This window comes from Oncorhynchus gorbuscha, linkage group LG17 (genome assembly GCF_021184085.1).
Source record: "Oncorhynchus gorbuscha isolate QuinsamMale2020 ecotype Even-year linkage group LG17, OgorEven_v1.0, whole genome shotgun sequence".
NCBI lineage: Eukaryota > Metazoa > Chordata > Actinopteri > Salmoniformes > Salmonidae > Oncorhynchus > Oncorhynchus gorbuscha.
This window is the reverse complement of record NC_060189.1, coordinates 30979638-31006698: the sequence shown is the minus strand read 5'-3', so window position 1 is coordinate 31006698 and position 27061 is coordinate 30979638. Positions and strand designations below refer to the sequence as shown.

The 27061-nt window shown below is 42.9% G+C and overlaps 2 protein-coding genes and 1 pseudogene across 2 annotated transcripts; all 3 read left to right on the top strand.

Annotated features, from left to right (window-relative positions):
- Positions 1 to 1038, top strand: LOC124001406 (B2 bradykinin receptor-like). The gene has a single exon (XM_046308147.1). It carries the CDS (start codon positions 1 to 3, stop codon positions 1036 to 1038), a length of 1038 nt encoding a protein of 345 aa, XP_046164103.1.
- Positions 1039 to 5703: 4665 nt separating this feature from the next.
- Positions 5704 to 7297, top strand: LOC124001405 (annotated as a pseudogene).
- Positions 7298 to 17714: 10417 nt separating this feature from the next.
- Positions 17715 to 18674, top strand: LOC124001403 (psychosine receptor-like). Its single transcript, XM_046308146.1, has one exon. It carries the CDS (start codon positions 17715 to 17717, stop codon positions 18672 to 18674), a length of 960 nt encoding a protein of 319 aa, XP_046164102.1.
- The last annotated feature ends 8387 nt before the right edge of the window (positions 18675 to 27061 follow it).

Below are 27061 nucleotides of genomic sequence, written 5' to 3'. Positions count from 1 at the left end.
ATGGTCTCAAACTGGTCGGTGGACCCTTTAATGGAGTGTAACCACACAGCAGCCTGGAATTGGGTGTACTCCATCCAGCCAGTTTACATGTCCGTCATCTGCCTGCTGGGAATGGTGGGCAACACCTTCGTGCTGTGTGTGTTCTGCTTCCAGAAGAGACACAGCACAGTGGCAGACATCTACCTGGGGAACCTGGCTGCTGCAGACCTCCTCATGGTGTCCTGCCTGCCCTTCTGGGTGGTGGCGGTCATACAGGAGTTCCACTGGCCATTTGGTGAGCTTATGTGTCAGCTGGTGAACATTGTCATTGGGATGAACTACTACTGCAGTGTCCTGTTCCTTACGCTGGTGAGTGTGGACAGGTACCTGGTGCTGGCACGTCCCCTGTCGTCCCAGGGCAGGGGAAGAAAACCAGCCTGGGCCAGTGGGATCTGCCTGGTTGTCTGGGTGGTGGGTGCTCTTCTCAGCCTCCCAGCCCTGCTCTTCCGATCCGTCCAGTTCTTCCCCCAACTGGGGGTGGAGGCGTGCTACATGGCATACCCCCACGACGGCTGGAGGCTGCGCTACAACCTGACCGTCAACATAGTGGGCTTTCTGGTTCCTATACCCGTTGTGTCCTTCTGCAGCTACCACATCATCAGTGTCCTACGGGACAACCAGGCGAGCAGGATGAGGAGCACGACGGCGGCAGGCACGGAGAGGAAGGCTGCCCACCTGGTGCTTATCGTCCTGGCCATCTTCATCCTCTGCTGGCTGCCCTACCAGGTCGTCATCTTCCTGGATACCCTGTATTACTATGAGGTCATCTCTGGCTGTGGCTGGGTGGATGTATTAGAAATCAGCACTCAACTGGCTACCTACCTGGGCTACAGCAACAGCTCACTGAACCCTTTTCTGTACGTGATTGTGGGGAAGCACTTTAAGCAGAGGGCAAGAGGGGTATGTAGACAGATGATGTGCTGTGGAAAGGGAAGGAAGTCCTATCATATTGTCAATCTCAACTCCACCATTAAGTACACAGACTCCACTAAGGTATGATTTATAAACCCCAAACAACCATGTCATTTTAAGGCACATATTTCTGCACTAGCATCACTGTTTTGTGTAACAGCAACTTGTGAATGTGTTTTGTGTTTACATTGTATTTAGCTTTTGTGTGTTTTCTTTAAATCAAATCAAACTTTATTTGTCACATTCGCCGAATACAAGTGTAGACCTTACCGTGAAATGCTTACTTACAAGCCCTTAACCAACATCTCAGTTAACAAGAGGTTAAGAAAATATTTACCAAATAAACTAAAGTAAAAAATAATACAAAGTACCACAATAACATAACAATAACGAGGCTACATACAGGGGGTACCAGTACCGAGTCAGTGTGCGGGGGTACAGGTTAGTTGAGGTCATTTGTACATGTAGGTAGAGGTGAACTGACTATGCATGTATAATAAACAGCAAGTAGCAAAACAAATGGAGGGGGTTAACGTAAATAGTCCGGTGGCCATTTGATGGATTGTTCAGCAGTCTTATGGCTTGGGGATAGAAGCTGTTAAGGAGCCTTTTGGTCCTGGACTTGGCGCTCCGGTACAGTGAGATAGCAGAGAAAACAGTCTATGACTTGGGTGAGTGGAGTCTCTGAAAATTTGATGGGCTTTCCTCTGACACCACCTATCATATAGCTCCTGGATGGCAGGAAGTTTGACCCCAGTGATGTACTGGGCCGTTCGCACTACCCTCTGTAGCGCCTTGTGGTCAGATGCCAAGCAGTTGCCATACCAGGCAGTGATGCAACTGGTCAGGATGCTCTCAATGGTGCAGCTGTATAACTTTTTGAGGATCTGGGGACCCATGCCAAATCTTTTCAGTCTCCTGAGGGGGAAAGGTTTTGTCGTGCCCTCTTCATGACTGTCTTGGTGTGTTTGGACCATGATAGTTCGTTGGTGATGTGGACACCAAGGAACTTGAAACTCACAACCCGCTCCACTACAGCAACGTCAATGTTAATGGGGGCCAGTTCGGCCTACCTTTTCCTGTAATCCACAATCAGTTCCTTTGTCTTGCTCACATTGAGGGAGAGGTTGTTGTCCTGGCACCACACTGGCAGGTCTCTGACCTCCTCCCTATAGGCTGTCTCATCGTTGTCGGCCTACCCTTGTTGTGTTGTCAGCAAACTTAATGATGGTGTTGAAGTCGTGTTTGGCCACACAGTTGTGGGTGAACAGGGAGTATAGGAGGGGACTCAGTACACACCCCTGAGAGGCCCCAGTGTTGAGGATAAGCGTAGAAGACATTTTGTTGCCTACCCTTGCCACCATGGGGTGGCCCGTCAGGAAGTACAGGATCCAGTTGCAGAGGCAGGTGTTTATTCCCAGGGTACTTAGCTTAGTGGTGAGCTTCGTGGGCACTATGGTGTTGAACACTGAGCTGTCGTCAATGAACAGATTTTCTCACATAGGTGTTTCTTTTGTCCAGGTGGAAAAGGGCAGTGTGGAGTGCGATTGAGATTGCGTCATCTATGGATCTGTTTGGGCGTTATGCGAATTGGAGTGGGTCTAGGGTATCCTGTTGCTGTTGTGAGCCATGACTAGCCTTTCAAAGCACTTCATGACTACTGACGTGAGTGCTACGGGTCGGTAATCATTTAGGCAGGTTACCTTCGCTTCCTTGGGCACAGGGTCTATGGTGGTCTGCTTGAAACATGTAGGTATTACAGACTCTGGGAGAGGTTGAAAATGTCAGTGAAGACACTTCAAGTTTGTCTGTGCATGCTTTGAGTACAAGTCCTGGAAATCCTTCTGCCCCCGCGGCTTTGTGAATGTTGACCTGTTTAAACGTCTTGCTTACATCGGCTACCGAGAGAGTTATCACACAGTCATCCAGAACAGCTGATGCTCTTGTGCATGATTCAGTGTTGCTTGCCTCGAAGCGAGCATAAAAGGCATCTAGCTCATCTGGTAGGCTCGTGTTACTGGGCAGCTCGCGTCTGGGTTTCCCTTTGTAGTCCGTAATAGTTTTCAAGCCCTGCCACATCCGACGAGCGTCAGAGCCGGTGTAGTAGGATTCAATCTTAATCCTGTATTGACGCTTTGCATGTTTGATGGTTCGTTTTAGGGCATAACGGGATTTCTTATAAATGTCCGGATTAGTTTCCCATTCCTTGAAAGCGGTAGCTCTAGCCTTTAGCTCGATGCAGATGTTGCCTGTAATCCATGGCTTCTGGTTAGAATATGTACGTATGGTCACTGTGGCGAAGACGTCGTCAATGCACTTATTGATGAAGCCGATGACTGAGGTGGTATACTCCTCACTGCCATTGGATGAATCCTGGAATATATTCCAGTCTGTGCTAGCAAAACAGTCCTGTAGCGTAGCAGCCGCGTCATCTGACCACTTCCTTATTGAGCGAGTCACTGGTATACCTGTATCTCAAAAAGGTTTCTCAGTGATTTGATATTTTATATGGTTTAGACATTTTTATACATTCATACAAATAAAACATCTGTAAAGTCCTTGATAATAATCTATTTTATATGATAAGGGAATGTTTTTCTGACCAATACTGTGGAATAGTTATTGAATAGCTAAACTGCACAAAGATTGCAATGACTTGTTTGGTACTTACCATGCACAATTCCATGTGAAATGATTGAATGTAGTTATTGACAGGTCAGAGTAACAATCCAAATATACCCTCACATTGTCATAATGTGTGAGAAAGGGATATAGAGTACATTCTTATTCAACTCTAAGATGATGTCTAGCCAGCAAACAGACATTGGTTGTTGTGATGAATTTCGGCCATACAGTATAACTGACCAGCCTTTAAGTTGAGAAGTTAAGTATGTTTCCAGAGACTATGACTGATGGTTGTTGGAGTGCCAAAGAAGGGAAAGATCAGAGGGGTGTAGTCTGTACTGTATATATCTGTTCTGTACACTAAAGTCTATGTTTTGGTCTATGTAGAAATGCACCAGAGTGAAATAAGACGGACACCTATTAAGTGGACCTAAAGCATGGGCCTACACTGAGTGTACAGAAAATTAGCAACACCTTCCTAGTTGCACCCCTTTTGCCCTCAGAACACTCTCAATATGTGGGGTCATGGACTCTACAAGGTGTCGAAAGCGTTCCACAGAGATGCTGGCCCATGTTGACTCCAATCCTTTCCACAGTTGTGTCAAGTTGGCTGGATGTCCTGGGCCATTCTTTGGACCATTCTTGATACACACGGGAAACTGTTGAGTGTGAAAAACCCAACAATGTTGCAGTTATTGACACACTCAAACCGCCTGGCACTCACCACATTCAAAGGCACTTAATTATGTTGCCTTGCCAATTCCCTCTCTGAATGACACATACACAATTAATGTCTCAACGCCAGCAGCATACCACCCTGCATACCACTGCTGGCTTGCTTCTGAAGCTAAGCAGGGTTGGTCCTGGTCAGTTCCTGAATGAGAGACCAGATGCTGCTGGAAGTGGTGTTGGAGGGCAAGTAGGAGGCACTCTTTCCTCTGGTCTAAAAAATATCCCAATTCCCCAGGGCAGTGATTGGGGACACTGCCCTGTGTAGGGTGCCGTCTTTCGGATGGGACGTTAAACAGGTGTCCTGACTCTCTGAGGTCGTTAAAGATCCCATGGCACTTATTGTATGAGTAGGGGTGTTAACCCTGGTGTCTTGGCTAAATTCCCAATCTGGTCCTCAAACCATCACGGTCACCTAATAATCCCTGGTTTATAATTGGCTCATTCATCCCTGTCCCCTGTAACTATTCCCCAGGTTGTTGCTGTAAATGAGAATGTGTTCTCAGTCAACTTACCTGGTAAAATAATGGATAAAAAATCTAAATAAAATTCTCAAAGCCTAAAAATATTTTTTTTACCTGTCTCCTCCCCTTCATCTACACTGGCTGAAGTGAATTTAACAAGTGAGCTCAGTAAGGGATCATAGCTGTCACCTGGTTTCAGCTGGTCAGTCTGTCATGGAATAAGCAGGTGTTGCTAATGTTTTATACACTCAGTGTATAGTACCGATACAACGTTTCTGTGAAAATATGTATCACCATGACACTATAATCCAGAAACATTATTTTATTGTGATGCTATTTTATTTTGATCTATTTGTTAATTTTCTTACTTTTTAACTGCATTGTTGGCAAAGGGCTCATAAGTAAGCATTTCACGGTAAAGTCTAGACTTGTTGTAATCGGCGGATGGGACAAATAAAATGTTATTCACTTTGAAATGACTCATGATGAAATATAAACCGAGGCTGTACTTGGCCCTCCGCCTACAGTTATGTATGTGTTTTCTTACACCTCTGCCAAAAAGCTCCAGACCACTTTATAGAGGTTATAATAATGTTCTAAAATCATTCTAAAAGGAAAGTGGGTTTGTACACTTAAATGGGTTTGTACACTTGGCAAACAAGCTGTTCGCTTGACAAAATACATGTTCTCTCTTGAGTATTTGTACATTCTGATCTAACCTTTGGCCCTTCAGGAGGCAAACTGAAAATGGCTTATAAACAAGTTGACATACACGTTGGGACAAGGTTGTCAAAGAATGTTGTATACAAAACCAAACTTTCCTGCAGATCTCTCCCTAACTCAGTGAGTAGCTTAAAGATGAACAACACTACAAAACTCCTTTCTAAACTAAATTAACACTAGGTAAGCAATTTATTACATGACATTCAAAAAGATGGCTTTGTGAGCCAGGCATCTGAGTAAAGTAATTATATGGAGACTAAAGTAATTTAGTACAAATGAATACTGATAGACCAAAACACTGACTGCCACTTTTTAGAGGTTATTCAACTTGACAAGAAGAAAGCATAGTTGTTTGATCAGCCATCTGTATTTTTAAGAATGTTCTACTCAGAAGTCGCACATGATAAATCTTTCATGAGTTACTAAATCACATTTTAGAAGAAATGGTAATAAAAAAAAGTGTGATCGATTACTCCAAGAACTCCTGTCGTGTCTTTATTAAAACACCATGCTTAAATCCCTCTTGTCAAACAACACCAGAAATACTAAACATGTATGTAGATTCTGCATACTTAAGCAGCCACAGCTTAACTGGAATACGGTATCCCTACAAGGGAATTTTGAAGAGTTTGGACTTCAGCATACATTTTTGAAAGATATCTGGCTACAATGTTCAGGAGATTGATTACAGTGTTTTCCCCCTTGGCTTCTATTTCCATGCCAAATAGAGTATCCAACTTCAGAGTCACAATATTTACATGAATATTGTTGTTTCTTAGTGAATAATAAGCACAGATAAGATATTTTCCTATGATCGCAGAGCTGGTGGTCTCCGTGGCAATGCTACTGTCAGAAAACATTAGCACAATTACTTCCCACCATCTAGACTCCTCTCCACAACAGAATGGATCCTGGTCTACAGCATCGTCCCTCCCTACATCTTTACCCTGTGTGTTGTGAAGCTGCTGGGTAATGGCTTCATCCTTCTGGTTTTCCTTCTCCAGAGGGGCCAGTGCCCCATATCAGAGATATAACTGGGTAACCTGGCCCTGACTGACCTGCTCCTCCTGGCCTGCCTGCTCTTCTAGGTCATGAAGATCCTCAATGACCACAACTGGCCGTATGGAGACTTCCTGTGACACAGAGTCAGTCTATCCTGGTCAACGTCTATACCAGCATCTACCTGTTGGCAATGGTTCGTGTGGACCGCTACTTACCGCTGGTGAGGACCATAAGGGCCAGTTGGCTGAGGTCTGCCTAATCCTGTCTGTTTGGGCTGCTGATGGGGGTGCTGGTGACGATTCACGTAAAGGTGATGTTTGTTGATGAACTTCAGACAATGGTGTGTATTCTGGAGTATCCTGACAACTGAGGAATCTTGGAAGCTGGCCCACAACCTCCTGATGAACATTGTGGACTTTATTCAACCTGTTGTGGTGATTATTTCCTGCACTTGTAGCATCATTAGAGCCCTGTGGAAGAGGAGCGGGAGTGTTGACATAGAGGATAGAAATTATAGGAAGGCCACAGTCCTCGTTTGCGCCGTGATGCTGCTGTTCCTTGTGTGTTGGAGTGGCTTCCAACTCTTCACCCTACTCGATATACTGTGTGAAGTAGAGGTCTTGGACAAGAAGTGGGATCATACCTTGGATATTGGAACCCACATTTCAATGTACCTAGCATTTCTGAACAGTAGCCTAAACCCTGTGTTGTGTGTAATTTCCGGTCAGTATGTTTGGAAGAAAGTTAGCGCCATCTACAGGAAAACTAAGAATCGCAGGGGCTCTACAACAACTAAAAGCTGAAATGCCAGTGTATCAACCTATTGCCACAGGGTTGATCAAATCAAACCTGTGTAATACAGACATATCTTCCTGCATTTTCCTACACATTTGTGATTTGATATCAACTAAATGGCATTTTTAATGAATAACGCAATTGATCAAATATATCCACATCAAATGTGTGCAATCAAGAACCACATTATGTAAACCTATCAGATTTAGATTGCACGGAAACGATTGTCTCAAAAGTAAGATCATGGCGAAGTTTCCTGAAGCGTATATTGTGTTCTCACAATGTCACAATGTCAATTTTAATGCTGAATGTAACTTTTCCAGTCCTTTCTCTGAGACAAGCAAGAGAGATTGTAGATTATAGCAGGGAAGATCATGGGGGTGATAGATTTGAAATGCTACATAGGTGTGTGCGTGTTACACCATTCCGGATAGCCCCCCGAAATCTTTTCTTTTGTTACAATAAATGGTGACCTTTAAATGCCAAACACCACTATGTGAAGGCCTAAACATTGTATGACATTTCTCTCACCAGTACCCACATTTGCTGGACCTTTACCATTCATATTTTCAATAAAGTTATTTCATATACTCTAAGCACATTTGAGAGAATACTACACTGAACAAAAATATAAATGCAACATGCAACAATTTAAAAAATAATCAAATCTGAGTTATAGTTCATATAAGGAAATCAGCCAATTGAAATAAATAAATTAGGCCCTAATCTGTTTTGATTTTTGATTTGATTTATTAGGATCCCCATTAGCCGACGCCAATGACGACAGCTAGTCTTACTGGGGTCTGACACATAACGGAAAATACATTAAAGACAAAATACTTTACAATTTACAAACATGAACAGGCAGTGTGTGTGTGTGCATCTATCAGTTACACATACATGTCAGTACATACACATAACAAGTAGGTCACATGTGGGAGAGGCGTTTTGCCGTGAGGTGTTGCTTTATTTGTTTTTGAAACCAGGTTTGCTGTTCACTTGCGCTATATAAGATGGAAGGGAGTTCCATGCACTCATGACTCTGTATAATACTGTACGTTTCCTTCAATTTGTTGAACCGACTGGGAATACAGATATGCATCTGTTGCTCACAGATGCCTTTACAAAAAAAGGTGGGGGCTTGGCTCAAAAAAACAGTCAGTATCTGGTGTGACCACCATTTGTCTCGTGCAGTGTGACACATCTCCTTGGCATTGAGTTGATCAGGCTGTTGATTGTGGCCTGTGGAATGCTGTCTCACTCCTCTTCAATGGCTGTGCGAAGTTGCTGGGTATTGGACAGTGAACACGCTGTCGTACGCGTCGATCCAGAGCATCCCAAATATGCTCAATGGGTGACGTGTCTGGTGAGTATGCAGGTCATGGAAGAACTGGGATATTTGCATCATCCAGGAATTGTGTACAGATCCTTGCGACATGGGGCTGTGCATTATCATGCTGAAACATGAGGTGATGGCGGCTGATGAATGGCACGACAACGGGCCTCAGGATCTCGACACGGTATCTCTGTGCATTCAAATTTTCATCGATAATATGAAATTGTGTTAATTGTCCGTAGCTTATGCCTGCCCATACCATAACCCCACTGCCACCATGGGACACTCTGTTCACAACGGGGATTCATCTGTAAAGAGCACACTTCTCCAGCATGCCAGTGGCCATCGAAGGTGAGCATTTGGCCAGTGAAGTTGGTTACGAAGTCGAACTGCAGTCAGGTCAAGAACCTGGTCAGGACTACGAGCACGCAAATGAGCTACCCTGAGACAGTTTCTGACAGTTTGTGCAGAAATTATACAGTTGTGCAAACCCACAGTTTCATCAGCTGTCTGGGTGGCTGGTCTCAGGTGAAGAAGCCAGATGTGGAGGTCCTGGGCTGGTGTTGTTGAAAATTTTATGCGATTGTGAGGCCGGTTAGATTCTCTAAAATGATGTTGGAGGCAGCTTATGGTATTCCTGACATTCCTGCAGCCAGCATGCCAATTGCATGGTCCCTCAAAACTTGAGACATCTACAGTGGGGAGAACAACTATTTGACACACTGCCGATTTTGCTAATTTTCCTACTTACAATGTAGAGGTCTGTAATTTTTATCATAGGTACACTTCAACTGTGAGAGACGGAATCTAAAGCAAAAATCCTGAAAATCACATTGTATGATTTTAAGTGATTATTTTGCATTTTATTGCATGACATAAGTATTTGATACATCAGAAAAGCTGAACTTTATACTTGGTACAGAAACCTTTGTTTGCAATTACAGAGATCATACGTTTCCTGTAGTTCTTGACCAGGTTTGCACACACTGCAGCAGGGATGTTGGCCCACTCCTCCATACAGACCTTCTCCAGATCCTTCAGGTTTCGGGGCTGTCGCTGGGCAATACGCACTTTCAGCTCCTTCCAAAGATGTTATATTGGGTTCAGGTCTGGAGACTGGCTCCAGGACCTTGAGATGCTTCTTACGGAGCCACCCTTAGTTGCCCTGGCTGTGTGTTTCAGGTCGTTGTCATGCTGGAAGACCCAGTCAAGACCCAGCTTCAATGCTCTTACTGAGGGAAGGAGGTTGTTGGCCAAGGTCTCACGATATATGGCCCCATCCATCCTCCCCTCAATACGGTGCAGTTGTCCTGTCCCCTTTGCAGGAAAGCATCCCCAAAGAATGATGTTTCCACCTGCATGCTTCACGGTTGGGATGGTGTTCTTGGGGTTGTACTCATCCTTCTTCCTCCAAACACGGTGAGTGGAGTTTAGACCAAAAAGCTATATTTTTGTCTCATCAGACCACATGGCCTTCTCCCATTCCTCCTCTGGATCATCCAGATGGTCATTGGCAAACTTCAGACGGGCCTGGACATGCTCTGGCTTGAGCAGGGGGACCTTGCGTGCGCTGCAGGATTTTAATCCATGACGGCGTAGTGTGTTACTAATGGTTTTCTTTGAGACTGTGGTCCCAGCTCTCTTCAGGTCATTTACCAGGTCCTGCCGTGTAGTTCTGGGCTGATCCCTCACCTTCCTCGTGATCATTGAGGTGAGATCTTGCATGGAGCCACCGAGGGTGATTGACCGTCATCTTGAAATTCTTCCCTTTTTCTAATAATTGCGCCAACAGTTGTTGCCTTCTCACCAAGCTGCTTGCCTATTGTCTTGTAGCCCATCCCAGCCTTGTGCAGGTCTACAATTTTATCCCTGATGTCCGTACACAGCTCTCTGGTCTTGGCCATTGTGGAGAGGTTGGAGTCTGTTTGATTGAGTGTGTGGACAGGTGTCTTTTGGACAGGTGTCTTTTATACAGGTAAGGAGTTCAAACAGATGCAGTTAATACAGGTAATGAGTGGAGAACAGGAGGTCTTCTTAAAGAAAAACTAACAGGTCTGTGAGAGCCGGAATTCTTACTGGTTGATAGGTGATCAAATACGTATGTCACGCAATAAAATGCAAATGAATTACTTAAAAATAATACAATGTGTTTTTCAGGATTTTTGCTTTAGATTCCGTCTCTCACAGTTGAAGTGTATCAAATACTTGTTCTCCCCACTGTATGTGTTGTGTGACAAAACTGGACATTTTAGAGTGGCTTTTTTATCGTCCCCAGCACAAGGTTCACCTGTGTAATGATCATGCTGTTTAATCAGCTTCTTGATTAAACAGCATGATATTCTTGTCAGGCGGATGGATTATCTTGGCAAAGGAGAAATGCTCACTAACAAGGATGTAAACAAGGAAATAAGCATTTTATTCATTTTTGTATATTTCAGCTCATGAAACATGTGACCAACACTTTACATGTTGTGTTTACATTTCTGTTCAGTATATTTGTATCTTGACACAAATATTAATGATGCCCTATAAAAAAAGACACCTCTGCAGACTGGTTCTGTTGGCTCATGTTTGTATACATAGCATGTTAACTTGAGTGTATGACCATCCTCCAACTACATTCTTCAACTATTTTGATTCTGTAGGTGTAGGAGTCCATTTTTAGATGTCAAGTCATTGATCACACCCAGGGTAACCACAGTGGAGACGTTCCAAGCAATAAACTGCAGACGAGCCAACGTCTTGTCTGTTGCTTTTCCTAATAGCTGTGGTTTCTACACCACAATGAAGTTTACATTATAGCCTGTGGTGATGTAGTAACCAGATCAACTCAAATGTATGGCACAAATAAGAATGCAAAATAGTCACCATAATAACTGTACTTACATGTACATACTACCTCAGCTAACTGGTGCCCCCGCACATTGACACTGTACTGGCACCTGTATATACTGTTATTTTTTACTCCTGCTCTTGAATTACTTGTTACTTTTACTCTTATTCTTATCCGTATTTCTTTGAAACTGCACTGTTGGTTAGGGGCTCGTAAGTAAGTATTTCACTGTAAGGTCTACACCTGTTGTATTCGGCGAATGTGACGAATACACTTTGATTTGATTTGAAAATAGTCTCTGTCCTTCAATGAAAGTCAATACAGTTCAGTTTCAAGTTCAGGTAAGATATTCCAAAAATGTAATCCAGGAGGGAGAAAATGAAAATAAAGCTTGATCTTACCAGTTCAAGCTGCACAGTTCATAAAAAATTGTCCAAAGTAAATACACACAGTAAAAATCACAAATGCTAAAATAACAATAGTTATGCTGAGGGGCCAAAATACAGTTTAAAGTTTTGAACATGATACACATCACTGTTGTTAGGCTTGCTATGGAGAGCTACAGAGTAGTTGATCGAGCCTCTTAAGTATCTTGGCTGGGCCTTTCCACTTAGGAGCGAGTTTAGCCATGAAACCAGCATCAGCTTTGGACAGTGGGTCAGATCTGATTCACTCCAGATCATCGTACTCAAAAGCAACTTGTTGGCGTTCGGAATTGTAGTGACACCCCTGTTTTACTTCAGTTTTGGAGACGTTGGGTCTAACCTGCTCCAGCATGTGCTGAGTGGTCCATAACGACCTCAAACTTCCTCCTTCAAGGACATCAATATTCCACCGATCAAATGATTTCTAGGTACTCTATGCTCAGAAACAGGGTAGTTCTTAGCAGAGTTCAGTAGTCTTGATCCATAGGCGATAACTCCCTCACCGCCATCAAACTCTTGTGTCAAAACAGAACCAAGACCAATGTCATTAGCATCTGTTTACACTTTGAAGGGCAGGTAGAAGTCAGAGGAGAGGACCACTGGTGCTTTTGTTAGGGCCTCCTTCAAGTCCTCGAAAGCCCTCTGGCACATCCTTCCTCTTCAGAGCATTGAGAGGAGCAGAGTGATCTGCGTAGTGAAGGATGAAGCGATAATACCATCTTGTCATACCTAGAAACTTCTCCACGTCCTTGACTGACTTAGGTGTTGGAGAAAACTGGACAGTCTCAGCCACCACATGTCCAAAGAAGGAAATGCTCCTCCGGAACAAGTTTCACTTCTTCAGGTTCACCATGCGTCCAACTTTATGCAACCTGCTGAACACAGCTCTCAGGTCTTCCAGGTGTTGTTGCTCTGAGCGGGAGTACACCATGATGTCATCAATGTATGCAAAGCAACACTTCCCCTTCACATCTTCAAGGGCTATTTCCACGAGCCTTTGGATCGATGCTCCAGCATTTTTTAAACTAAAGGGAAGAGCGAGAAACTCAAATAAGCCCCCCAGAGTAACAAATGCCATCTTCTGGATGCTGTCACAGTCCATGGCCAACTGCCAGTATCCGCTCTTGAGGTCGATAGTGCTGAATACTATTGTTCCATATAAGGACTCCAGTATTTCCTGAATTTGAGGCATGGGGTAGGCGTCAGAAGGGTTCTTCGCATTGATGCTTCTGTAATCAACACAAAACCTTGTTCCTCCATCCTTTTTCCTCACAAGCACTACAAGTGAGGCCCAGGGGGATGTAGAACATCTGACCTTGCCACTGCTCCCCATGTCCCTGATCTGTCTGTCTATGAACCCCTGCTTCTGCAAAGACACTAGGTAGGCCTTCTTTATGGGGACCTCATCAGCTCTTATGATGCAGTGAGAGACAAGAGTAGTGAGTACAACAGAATTTGTGAAAACAGTGGGCCACTCATGCAACAGGCAGTCAAGTTGTGCACGAATCTGTGGGCTGGTGTCCACTACACTAACTAGCTGCTGTATTGGAGCTTCAGATTTCTCACAAGGTGACGTGGAGACATTGGCCCGTAGATTTGTGCACAGCTTAAAAGCCTGTTGCATGAGTGGCCCACTGTTTGCACAAATTCTGTTGTACTCACTACTCTTGTCTCTCACTGCATCATAACAACTGATGAGGTCCCCAAAGTCACCTTTGAAAAACAACTCTCCTTTGTTGTGTGCTTTATGCACATAAATATGATGTACGAACTGCAAACCACCCTTGTTTAATTGTTGAGTTCACCATTCACTCTCTCAGCACACAGTTCTCTCTCACCTACAGTGCTAATTTCATGTGACATTTAAGACAAAGTAATGATAGAGACTAATAATGTTTGACATTCACTTCAGGATGCTAAGTTAAACAGTCACATCCCTGGTGCTTGAGAGAATAAAGGTTCTAGAGCAAAAGCCATGAAATTCCTGATAAAATCTTGACTTTTAAAACCATTTAGGCAAATGGGTTTTTTCTTGCATTTTTGGGGGAGCAGTTGTTCTATTTGTCATTGTGCACAGGTAATATATATGCATGATGGTAATTAATATGTAAATACATAAATAGAGTTAAGGACTAATCAAAACATTACTCACAAGAGTACCTCCGTTGAACTTTCACCATTTGAATGAGGGCATTTCTGAAGAATACCCTTGTGCAAATATGTTCCTTGATGGAGACAGAAATTTGGCACTGAAAGAAATATTGTGTGAGAGCAAAAGTAAAAAAGACCTAGAAGAACAATATGTTACCAATATTTTATTTTCATACAGCAGATGTAAGAGTGCCAAATATTACATCCTATAAAATTCACGCAGTCTCTGTCACACCCTGACCATAGTTTGCTTTGTATGTTTCTATGTTTTGGTTGGTCAGGGTGTGAGCTGGGTGGGCATTCTATGTTACATGTCTAGTTTGTCTAGTTCTATGTTTGGCCTGATATGGTTCTCAATCAGAGGCAGGTGTTCGTCATTGTCTCTGATTGGGAACCATATTTAGGTAGCCTGTTTGGTGTTGGGTTTTGTGGGTGATTGTCCTTGTTACTGTCTCTGTGGTACGTTGCACCAGTATTAGGCTGTGTCGGTTTTTGTGTTACGGTTATTGTTTTTGATTCGTGTTTACTTTGTTTCATTAAACATGGATCGCAATAGCCGCGCCGCATTTTGGTCTGACTCTCTTTCACCTAAAGAGAACCGTTACAGTCTCCCCCCTTTCAGTTTACAAAATATTTAGGAGGGGTTTTACATTTAGTTAGGGGTTGACATGATTGCTACGCAAATGACATTCAATTATCTGCTATATGGACCATCAGGGGTATCAGCATCTGGAGCTCCAACAGCGACAACAGAGTTAAAACAGCCCTGATCACACTAATTTCCCCTTGTTTACCGTCTACAAAACCATCGCTTTGTGACATCTGCCATTATGTCTAATGAAAGCTTTTTCTCTTTTCATCCAACGTTATAGAGGAGATTAATATCATAAACATGAAGGAAATTAGGTTATAGTGTCCTGATTTGTGGTTGAACTATGCCTATAGACAGAAATGTGCTTATAGCTCCAGTGTAGAATAATAAATTATGTTTGATGCAAATGTCATCCCCAAAAAATATCCAGATTATCATTATTTACATTCAAATAGGGTTTCACAATTTTTGTTTGACCATGTTTGTATCCTAATGTACTTCTAACGAAACATGTCTGAGAAATATGCCTACTGTTGGACAGGCATCTGTGTAAGAATACAAGGCCCATCTGTTTTCTTCTCCCAAACTTTTCTCTCCTGTTGTGAGTACATGGAAATGGTCTCAGTGTAACAATTTGTGTGATCAAATGTTGACAGAGGAGACAGAACAGTGGGTCAATGCAGTAAGGCTGTTTGTCCGCTCTACCTCAATGAAACAAAAGAGGAAAACATCACCTTCCACAAATGCACTCCTAAACAATCCATGCACACCATTATGTTACGTGTGCTTGTGGGGCCGCTGTCTTTTCAGAGGTAAATCAACCGGATAAGATTCCTACTTATCAATCTGTCCTTTTCAGGTAAGTCTTCATGGGGACAGGAACAGGGAAATATGCATGTGCTTCAAATGCATACGTAACACTTACAGTATGTATTTATATATTTAGATACCCATTACTCAACTAACCACTAAATTGTCATCTAGTAGTTTAACAATATTCTAAATGTAGAACAAAAAGTGTTGTTATTGATTCAAAAAATAAGTAGGGTATGCCCTAAGAACACTGGTAGAAACATTCTCACAAGTTCCAGAAAAAAAATTTGCATGCATAGAATTCACATGGAATAGAGGGGCTCCTAACATCCCTTTCTCATTGAGCCATACAAGTACAGTAGTTGACTACAGCCTGCATGCAGAGTCATCCAACTCAGAGAAGGCAAAGACGGACCCAACAGTAGCACCACACTAATCAGACCAATTCTAACCTTTCTGACTCTTGCATTAAAGACAAAATGGGTGGACCGCCACATACTGTATACCCAGCGGCATACTCCCTCTTCTTCCTCGTAGGCTTCCCCGGCTAACTGCCTGTCTCTGTAGGTGGCATGGCTGCTAATGAAGAAAGGCAACAAGTTGGCTGTGTACCTGTCAATCTCAGACACTCCTCTACACTATCTCTGTGCTACTCCTCTACACTATCTCCGTGCTACTCCTCTACACTATCTCCGTGCTGGTGTGGATGGGGCTGGCCCTGGGTCAGCCCATACGGGACACCCTCTGTAGCCTAGTGTCTGTGGTGATGTACCATAGTTTCTACATTTGGTCTGATCTCCCCTGCTGCATCTCAGTGGATCGCTAACTGACCTTGGTCTACCTTCTTTACTGGGTACCGCAGGTGCGTACTGCAATGGCAGTGAGCGCTTTGTTGTGTAGAACTGTCTATCCACATCTACCTTCTTCACCACATGGGAGCGCTGCAGGTCTTCTCCTCCTTTTATTAGGATCCCCATTAGCTGTTGTAAAAGCAGCAGCTACTCTTCCTGGGGTCCACACAAAACACGAAACATAATACAGAATGACATAATACAGAACATCACTAGACAAGAACAGCTCAAGGACAGAACTACATAAAGGCACACGTAGCCTACATATCAATGCATACACACACACTGTCTAGGTCAAATAGGGGAGAGGAGTTGTACTGCGATGTGTTGCTTTATCTGTTTTAAAAAATAAAACTGTAAAAATGGCTTTATGCTAGCATGCTTGTTTGAAATAATTTTTCAGAATTGGGACCTGTAAGTAGCATGTCTTGTATACGTGTGTTACCTCACACTGTAGACAGTAGCCTCCATGATAGAGTAATTAAGGAACCGTATTTGCCGCAACATATTCAACTGATGCCTTGTGAGGCTAAAATAGTACTGTACGCGTGTTGTTTAAGCATCCACTACTCTATAAAAAAATGTTGTTCAAATGTTTTCTATGCAAACGTATAGCTATTCAAACCCTAACACATATTCCTGTAAAGGTGCAATGCCTAAATAGCGTCTGTTAAATATGAAGATATAGTATCCTATTTTCTACAACTATTTAATATGGAAAACCTAAGTATCTCTATGTACACACGCTGGATCATTAACCATTGTTTGCCTTTTATATGGAAATATAAATATCATGAGGAAGTTCCCAATATGGCTTGTTCATAATCCTTTATCACACTGCAAACAATTATGTCAAGACAAGCTAAACTAATATAACCAGTCTATACTGTGAAACCAATACTGTAGGGAGAGAGCATGTAGTTAATGGCTCAACGTAGAGATTAGAACTATAGGTACAGTGTGGTCCACTAGACCTCTCTCCGTCTGTCATGTTATGGATTGAACTCAATATACATGTATATCTATACGGTAGTAAAGGTCTCAGGAAGCAATGGTTTCTTTTTCCTGTTTGCCGGAGCTCGTTGAGCAATCCTCTGAATTATAGTTCGTGTTGTGGGGACTGTGTCTGTGTGGAGGGTTATCGATTGGGAGATACATCAGATAATGGTATGACTTTAATCTACATTAGAAGTGCGGTCCAATCGGCTGCTCTCCTGTATAAACCGTGAGTATGGCTTTCTCTATGAAAAAAATCTGACTGATTCTTCATGGCTTTAGAGATGTCCTTGCTATGTTCCATATGCAAGCTTTTAGGGGGATGTTTACTTTCTTGGGTAAATAATGCACAGTCTCGAACTGATTGTTGCTACACTTTAGAAATAGAAAGTCACGTTGTGTTGTATTGCCTTGTTTTCCTAAAGGTAATGAATTTCACTGCTGGAATGGAGAATTTCAGCCTCACCACCACAAATGACTCAGACAAACCGTGTTATCCAGCTGACTACCCCGAGGAGAGGAAACACTTTTTCTTTCTGTACCTGGTCATCATTATCATCGGGATTCCATCCAACTCCTTCTCCCTCTATGTGTCCTGGCAGCACATCAGACAGAGGAACGAGCTGGGTGTTTATCTGTTTAACCTGGCCCTGTCTGACCTCCTATTCACCATAGGTCTGTCTCTGTGGGTGGACTTGCATTGGCGCGGTGTCTGGCTTCGCGGGGAGGCTGTGTGCGTCATCTCTGTCATCCTCCTCTTTACAAACTTCTACACCAGCGACGGGCTGCTTTGCTGTATCGCCCTGGACCGTTACCTAGCTGTGGTCCACCCGCTGAAATACCCAGTCCTGAGAAGGCTGAACACGGCCATTGTGATCAGCGTGGCTATCTGGATGCTGGTGATCTCCTTCAACGCGGCCACAATCACCTGGATAGACTCGTACGACTTGGAGGTCTTCGACATGTACCCTCTGAGGGACAGGCTGGTGCAGGTCAACTTGACTCGCTTCGTCCTGGGTTTCCTGTTTCCTGTCCTGCTGGTGTCGTTCTGCTGCCGGGGCATCTGTGTAGCGGTCCGCTCCAACCGGGCCACGGAGGAGCAGGAGAGGAGACGGGTGTCAAGACTCCTGGGGGTGGTGCTGCTCACCCTGGGGCTCTGCTACGGACCCATCCACGTTATTATGCTCCTGTGGGATCTTCTGGAGCACTGTCGGAGACCCTCCTGGCTTTTCCTGCCTTATAAGATCAGCATGGCCATGTCAGCCCTAAACAGCCTGGCTGACCCCTTCCTCTACTGTTTCATCACCAGACTGGGCAAGGCCAACGTCACACAGGTGGTACACTTCCTCCAGAGGAGGAGAGAGGGGACCGGTCAGGAGGTGGTGTAGTGTAGTGATACTCAACCACAAACCAGAACATTGGAGGAGTTAAGAGAGAGACTTATACTGTTTTGTGAGTGACAAATATTGACTCGTGCTTTGTCAAGACTCCATTCCAAAATGTATTATGTGAAGGACTGTTAGATTATACCAACGTGGATACATACTGTGCTGTGGTTTGGATCATCGTGCCAGGCTATCAGTACTAAGACGTGTTTTTCTGAAAGGAACCGTTCAAGGCTAATGTGACTGCGTTCATCCCTCCTCGTGACACTACAGAAGGATGAACTTCATTCCACTTTCACTTCATGTTTTGTCTTGCTCTTAATACATTTACAGACTAGTGTTTCAGAGGAGACCAAGTGTACTAATAGCACCAAAAATAGAACTGGACCACATTACTCGGTCAGCATTCTTATTGGACCAAATCCTTGTCATAACTGTCAACCTTCATAACTGTCAACCTTCATGATGTGCCAGTGTTTTTGCTGATTCATGTCAAATGTAACACTGGCAGTAGAGCAGCATGTAAACTGTGGTATCGGAAGCCATCAGGTAGCAGCATTGGGAAAGCAGTGGGATCTCTATTTGTATGTATTTGGCACCCTCTTCTTGTCTATATGTGCAGCCACTACACACTGGAGGCAAAGACTCTAAAACAAGGTAAGCTGCCTGACAGCTGCTATCAACCAGAATCATGTAATTTAATCTGGATGATATACTGTCCCACAGGTTATAAATTGGCATTTTATTTGCCCCGAAGATATCCTCATACATTGTAGTGGCTGTGACCCCACTCGTCGAGGGTGTCTCAGGGGGAGTTGGGATATGCCAAAAACACATTTCCATTTCAGACATGAGTATAATACACACTTGAAGCACCCACCAAATGATTAATATAGTGGCATTGTGGTCCACTATAAGGCCACTATCATCTTGGTATACACTGAGTGTACAAATCATTAAGGACACCTCCTCTTTCCATGACATAAACTGTCCAGGTGAATGCAGGTGAAAGCTATGATCCCTTATTAATGTCACTTATTAAATCCACTTCAATCAGTGTGGATGAAGAGGAGGAGACCGGTTAAAGAATTATTTTTATCCCTTGAAACAACTGAGACATGGATTGTGTTCAGTGGCAAGAAAAGTATGTGAACGATTTGAAATTACCTGGATTTCTGCATAAATTAGTCATAAAATTTGATCTGATCTTAGTCACAACCATAGACGAACAGTGTGCTTAAACTAATAACCCACACATTATTGTATTTTTCTTGTCTTTATTGAGTACATCATTTCAACATTCACAGTGTAGGTTGGAAAAAGTATGTGAACCCCTAGGCTAATTACTTTTCCAAAAACTAATTGGAGTAAGGAGTCAGCTAACCTGAAGTCCAATTAATGAGACGAGATTGGAGATGTTGGTTAGGGCTGCCTAACCCGATATAACACCTTCAATTTTTCGGCCAAGATTTGCTCTGTTTAAAAAAAGAAGAGGAATCCTATTTCATATACAAACGGTTAAATCAGAAATACTTAAGAGTACCATGTTAATCACGTTTGTACTATTATGTAGCTATTCCTTGTTTTTGTATTACTCACAAGGGCAGGCACTGATTTGCTAGTATTATCAGAACCCATTGCCAGCTAGCTAGCTAACAAATACATGCTCTGTTTTTAAAGATACTTGTAGAAAGATAATCATCAAGACATAATTTGTATTACACAGAGTTGAACTCTCACTTACCCATGAAGAAGTGTTTTCAGCGCAAATTCCCAGCAGGGCTGTCTAAATATTTGTAAACAATGACGTCAACAATAGATCAACGTGTGCAGTAATTGCGCGCCTAGTGTGATTTGACACGCTCAAATTTCCGCGCGCAATAATGTCGCCGTTGACGCACGTCTTCCGTTTGATTTGGGTTTAAGAGAAACCTGTGTAGACCTTCCTGCTCCTGGTACAGACCACTGCAGCCACAGGACCCTGTTGATAAGATCAGGTTCCACACCTTCAGGAGCTGCTTCTCTTTCTCTCCCTCTCACATAGACACACACACGCACACACACTACATGATTGTTGTGATAATGTGATTCTCTTGTCTCGTTCGAACACCTTCGGACACTGCGATAAAAGACAGGCTCTATAGGATGATGGATGAAAAGACTGTAATCGTCGCAGGTGATTTTACTAAAACTGCTCTGGATTTCAACAGAGCTGAAAGCTGAGAGGATTTGAAAGAAGCTGTTAGATAATGGTTCAAATACAAGACGGAATATGTGAACTAGCGTTCTATAAACAATTGATCATCACTTCTTTATAAGGCAGCGAACTGCCACTACTGCTGACAAACTCGAATAGCCTAATTGACCACAATTTAAAGTGAATGAGTCTGGCCATTGATGCCTTGTGTCATGGTCCTATTCAGAGTATCTCAGATGTGCAACGTCAGGATTAGATTTATTGACTGGCATAAATGTCAAGGCTAAAAGGAGAACCGGGAAAATATGTATTTACTCATTCAGCATGGTGCCACTTTTAATGATTTGGATTTCAACTTTGCATCACTTCTATCCGAGGTGGATGACTCAGTTTCTCCACGATTCACGTTTGATCACAACAGTTGGAGCTGATGGGCATTTCATATGGGGAATGATAACACCCCATGCTTCCATTATCAACTTCCAGTCTCATTTTTGGCCACATTAGCAAGCCAATATCAGAACCCTGGAGTCATGTTGTTACAAGAAATAATATGATAAATATCCTAGTATTTTGTATTTTATTCGGATCCCCATTAGCTGTTGCTGAAGCAGCAGCTACTCTTCCAGTGGTCCACACAGAACATAAAACATGCCATAATACAGAACATCAAAAGACAAGAGCAGCTCAAGGACTGAGCTACACACATTTCAAATAAGAACAATAGAACCAATTAAAGGTACACACATTACTGACAGATTAAACCATTTCTTATCCATCTGTAACGGATGTGAAACGGCTAGTATTCACACCCCTGAGTCAATACGGCAATTACAGCTATGAGTCTTTCTCTTAAGAGCTTGCACACCTGGATTGTACAATATTTGCACATTATTCTATTCAAAATTCTTGCTAGACAGCCGTTTTCAACTCTTTCCATAGATATTCAAGCTGATTTAAGTCGAAACTGTAACTGGGCCACTCAGGAACATGTAATGTGAGCTGCGTTCAGTGGATCAAGGTGTTTGAGAGTGTGAGCTGGAAAGTGAGCTGCGTTCAGGGGATCTACGTGTTTGAGGGTGTGAGTTGGAAGCAGATGTTACGGTATTATTGATGTTTGATGAGTATTTACCACCCTATGTAAAGTTGGGATATACCAGATACGCTGTAAGAGTGTTCTCGCACAACCCGATGCAATGCAACAAGTGTAAAAAGTGTGGCCATGTGTCAAGTGTTTGCAGACTGAAGGAATATGTTATTGAAGAGTCTGTGAATGTAAAATGTTACAACTGTGGTGGGGGGGGGATCATATTTCGAAATTCCCTGAGTGGCCTGTTAGGGTGAAAGAGGTTGAGGGCTCCAGTATCAGGGCTCTACAGGAAATGTCCTATGTGGAGGTGGTGAAGAGCGTTATAGGGGCAAAGGGTCACAGTTCTGAAGAAGATACGGTGGTGGATGCACCTCAACCAGTTGTAAATGTTGTATGTCAATCAAGTGATCTGGATACACTCATTGTGAAGAAGGTGGATTTTGTAGCATTTATATAGTCTGTGTAGGGAGCTGATTAAAACAAAAAAAGCAGACTGATTTAGTTGAATTAATATTTCATTATTGATCGTTTGTATGGATTTTTTTTATTTTTTTTACCCTGCAATTTTTCCTTTTTGGATCTTTATCCATCTGTACAGTAGGTGGCGGAATGCACCTATAATTGTTGCGAATGCCATTACACCAAAGAAGGGATGTGGGAGAGCTGGTGAAACGAAAGATGGTGGAAGCGGATGATGAAGTGGATTCTGAATACAATAGCAGTAGAATCAAGGAGAATTGGAGTATTGCTTCGTCTTCCATTCTTTTGGACAACACTCCAATTCTCCTTGATTCTACTGCCATTGTATTCAGAATCCACTTCATCATCCGCTTCCACCATCTTTCCTTTCACCAGCTCTCCCACATCCCTTCTTTGGTATAATGGCGTTCGCAACAATTATGATAAGTGATGAGAATGACCTTTTGTATCTAGGAGTACGGTTTGTTAATGAGGAGCAGCTGTGCAGAGTACCAATCTTGAAGAAACCATTTGAGTTATCTAAACTGGTGGAGAGGGTGCTTGGTAAAGTGAAGAATGTGAGGATCACGAGAGGCGGGCTGGTTTAGATTTTTTTGCTTTGTGTCTCAACCAATTTGATAAGTTTGAAGTGTTGTTTGTGTCTCTTCGGAATAGGGCATCCCTCACGGGGGTTATATCTGGCATCTCGTGGGAAGTCCGTTTTGAAGAAATGAAGAATATTCCTGGAGTGATTGAAGCACTTTGGATGAATCGTGTGGTGAATGGTGAAAAATTGAAGAATCTTATCTGATCTTTTAGTTTTTTAGAGTCTCCCCTACTCAAATGCAGTTGGGGTATATAAACTACAGAGATATGTTGCAATTGTGGTGGGAACCATGACACCACGTCTTTCGAATGCCCCGCAAGAGTGAAAGAGAATGAGGTGGCCAAAGTCAGGGCTGTACAGAGCATTTCATATGCAGCAGCTGTTAAACGGGCTGAGGGTTTGAAAGGTGCACCAGAAGAGAGTCCATGGTGGTGGATAAGCCTTCACTGCAAGCTGCAGGGGTTTACTTTCACCAGCAGGAGCCAGACATTTTAAAGGTTAAGAAGGTGGCCTTTATAGCTATGGTGATAAATGCCACTGCCAAGGTGGAGAGCAGGTCCAGGAAGATATAAATTATTGTGGATGTGGTGGAGCGATTCCTGGAGCTGAAAGATTTTCGGTAAAGGAGCTACATGGAATATATTCACAAGCAATTTATACCACCCTCTCGGGCCCTACATCCTGAGAAGTAAAATATGGAGATTTGAAAGGAAGAAGTTTGAGTTTTGTTTTGTCAATGTACTATGTTTATTTGGGTGGATTAAGTTAGTTTCCCAATTACGTATGGATTTTCTTTGTACCTTGTTTAGGTTTCAACCTGTCCAGTTGGTGGCGGCAATGCATCTTTTGTGGTTGTAGTCCGCCATAAAACCCACAGAAGCAGAAGAAGAATACAAACGAAGAAGACCGACACATCCAAGCTGTCCATTTTCATGCCCTGGCATATTCCTTTCAACCTGTTCGTCGTTACCCCCCTAGTATTACTGCCAGGTCCTTTTGCGCAAAATAATGTAGTTGTAGACAGTTTACACTGCAGGCTGAACAATTGCGAGTGGTACACTTGTGTCAACTGCACTGCGATGCCCACGGTCACAGTGTCGATATGTTGCAAATAACCAGCCTACATGACCCGGGTGTAGGTGGTGAGCCAGGATAACTACCTTGTATTGTTAACCACAGGTTCTTCACCATGCTCTGTGAAGAGGGAGTCCTTTTGGAGGTGGCCATGCTATCTCTGAAGGACGTACGGGCAGTTAGCTAGCAACATATAGATTATCCTGCATTGGCACAGCCCTGTTTGATTGTATTGATGTGTATTGATTGAGTGAAAGTGGAGATGTCATAACCGGCACATGAATGTAAACAAAACCTAATCTGAGGCAGTGAGTTTGTTTGCTAGGAAAGCTAGCGAAATAACTAAGTGAAGTCTGGTAAATTGTCGACTCCACAAATTGCCAAGACTGTTAGTTAGATAGTTGTTTACAACCACTCTAAAGTGTTTTGCTGGCGACTGTAATGACAGGAGAGTTTGACATTTTACAGATCGTGACACAATCCACTTTCAGTGCCTATTTTTTTTGTAGGCTACCTTGCATCCATTCCAAGATCGCGCACAGTCTGATAATCTATAATTAGCTATGATCTTATTACCATACTTTTGATTACTGTTACAATCAAGCATTCTGTTGTAAGGACCTCGTGAATTTCTCACAATAAGGGCGCACTTAATAATCATTATGCATATTTCAGTCTTTACAGATTGTGAATGCCTATAGGCAATTCACCATGTGGGCAAGAGGACACTTGGGGAAGAGGAACAGAGTGCCTATACCTGGCTGTGTGGTACATTGAACCCGATCACAATTCACTTCTAATGAGTGCTACAGACTTGAATATGCTTTTTATGATTGTAACATTTGACCTGCTCATGCAGCCTACTTTACATGTTGTTTATTCTTCATCTGTTTTATGCAGCCTACTGTAGTAAATGGTGTAATGAAAAACAAAATGGCTATTACGTATGAATTTCTCCATGCTAAATGTATTTAAGCAATTTCCTTTATTCCACCACCACCAAATTGTTCCCTATAGAGTATATACGAAAGGCTTGCCTCTCGAGCTGTTCTCATTTTAGGTATGACGTCCCTCCCTGCAGAGTGCGCACGCGAGTACCTTTGCAAGTTCACAATTATTGTAAAGAACTAATGACGCTTTCAGGTGCTTTCCAACTGGAAACTCGGGGGGGGGGGGCAAATTCAAATCATGGCGTCAGTGATCTTAAGGTCGGAAAGTACAGAATATCTCACCACCATGCATTTCCATCTCCTCTCTCTCTCATTTATTCCGTTCTCGGGCGTGCAGAGGGGCTGTCAACAGTTTAGTGAAATATGTTTCGTTGCAAAAACCTGTTACTGTCGATATTCCTGAACAGATTTCAATTGGTTTCCCAAATTAAGCACTGGGTAGCTGCAGCAACAGGGTTGGAGAGCCCATGGCATAACAGAGTTTGGGCGGAATATCACCTGTTGCGCAGCGAAAGCATGCTCCTCAAACAGTGATTCACGCGTGGACTGAGATGTGTCCTTATGTTTATTTCTCAGCTGCTCATACTCCTCGATAAAACCAAAGTAGGTTATCCAGCATCATTGAGAAGCGGACCTGCTGGAAAGCGTGTGGCCATCGCGTGCATAGGGATGACGTATATTTTTCCCCTGACCCTTTTCCTGTCCGTTTGATAATGGGCCATTCTAAATCAAAACTAATATTACATATTAGTAAAGACTAAATTAAATTGAGAATAGTCTGATAGGTGAATATGTGATCGCTTGATGAGAGAACAGCTCTGATGCCTGAGACAAGGAACCGAGTGTAAGCTTCTTCTTCTTTTTACTTTCTCAAATCATCAATAGCCTATAGTTGCACCATGCAGCCCATATATTTTTTTAGATTTAAGACATTGTAAGGCTTGTATGATTCACAACTAAAGTTGCCAAATAACTCTAAATCTAGTCTATAGGACCTGTTTGAAATGATCACTTTTTATGCTCAACATAGCCACTTCATATGCACACTTACTCAGGAATGGGAAAAATATACTTTCTATTTTATTCAGCTAAGTTCAATTATATTCTTCTTACTATAGAATCATATAATATACAGTGCATTTAGAAAGTATTCAGACCCCTTGACGTTTTCCACATTTTGTTACGTTACAACCTTGTTCTAAAATTGCTTAAATGTTTTTTTTGTGTCGTCAATCTGCACACATTACCCCATAATGACAAATCAAAACAGGCATTTAGAAATGTTAGCAAATATAACATTTACATAAGTATTCAGACCCTTTACGCAGTACTTTGTTGAAGCACCTTTGGCAGCGATTAAAGCCTTGAGTCTTCTTGGGTATGATGCCACAAGCTTGGCACACCTGCATTTGGGGAGTTTATCTCATTCCTCTCTGCAGATCCTCTCAAACTCTGTCAGGTTGCATGGGGTGCAGTGTTGCACAGCTAATTTTAGGTCTCTCCAGAGATGTTCGATCAGGTTCAAGTCTGGGCTCTGGCTGGGCCACTCAAGGACATTCAGAGAAGTGTCCCGAAACTACTCCTGCGTTGTCTTGGCTTTGTGCTTAGGGTCAGCGTCCTGTTGGAAGGTGAACCTTTGCCCCAGTTGAGGTGCTGAGTACTCTGGAGCAGGTTTTCATCAATGATCTCACTGTACTTTGCTCCGTTCATCTTTGCCTCAATCCTGACCAGTCTCCCAGTCCCTGCCGAAGAAAAACATCCCCACAGCATGATGCTGCCACCACCGTGCTTCACCCCAGGGATGGATCGTGCCAGGTTTCCTTCAGATGTGACACTTGGCATTCAGACCAAATAATTTAATCTTGGTTTCATCAGACCAGAGAATCTTGTTTCTCATGGTCTGAGAGTCCTTTAGGTGCCCTTTGGCAAACTCCAAGCGGGCTGTCATGTGCCTTTTAATGAAGAGTGGCTTCTGTCTGGTCACTCTACCATAAAGGCCTGATTGGTGGAGTG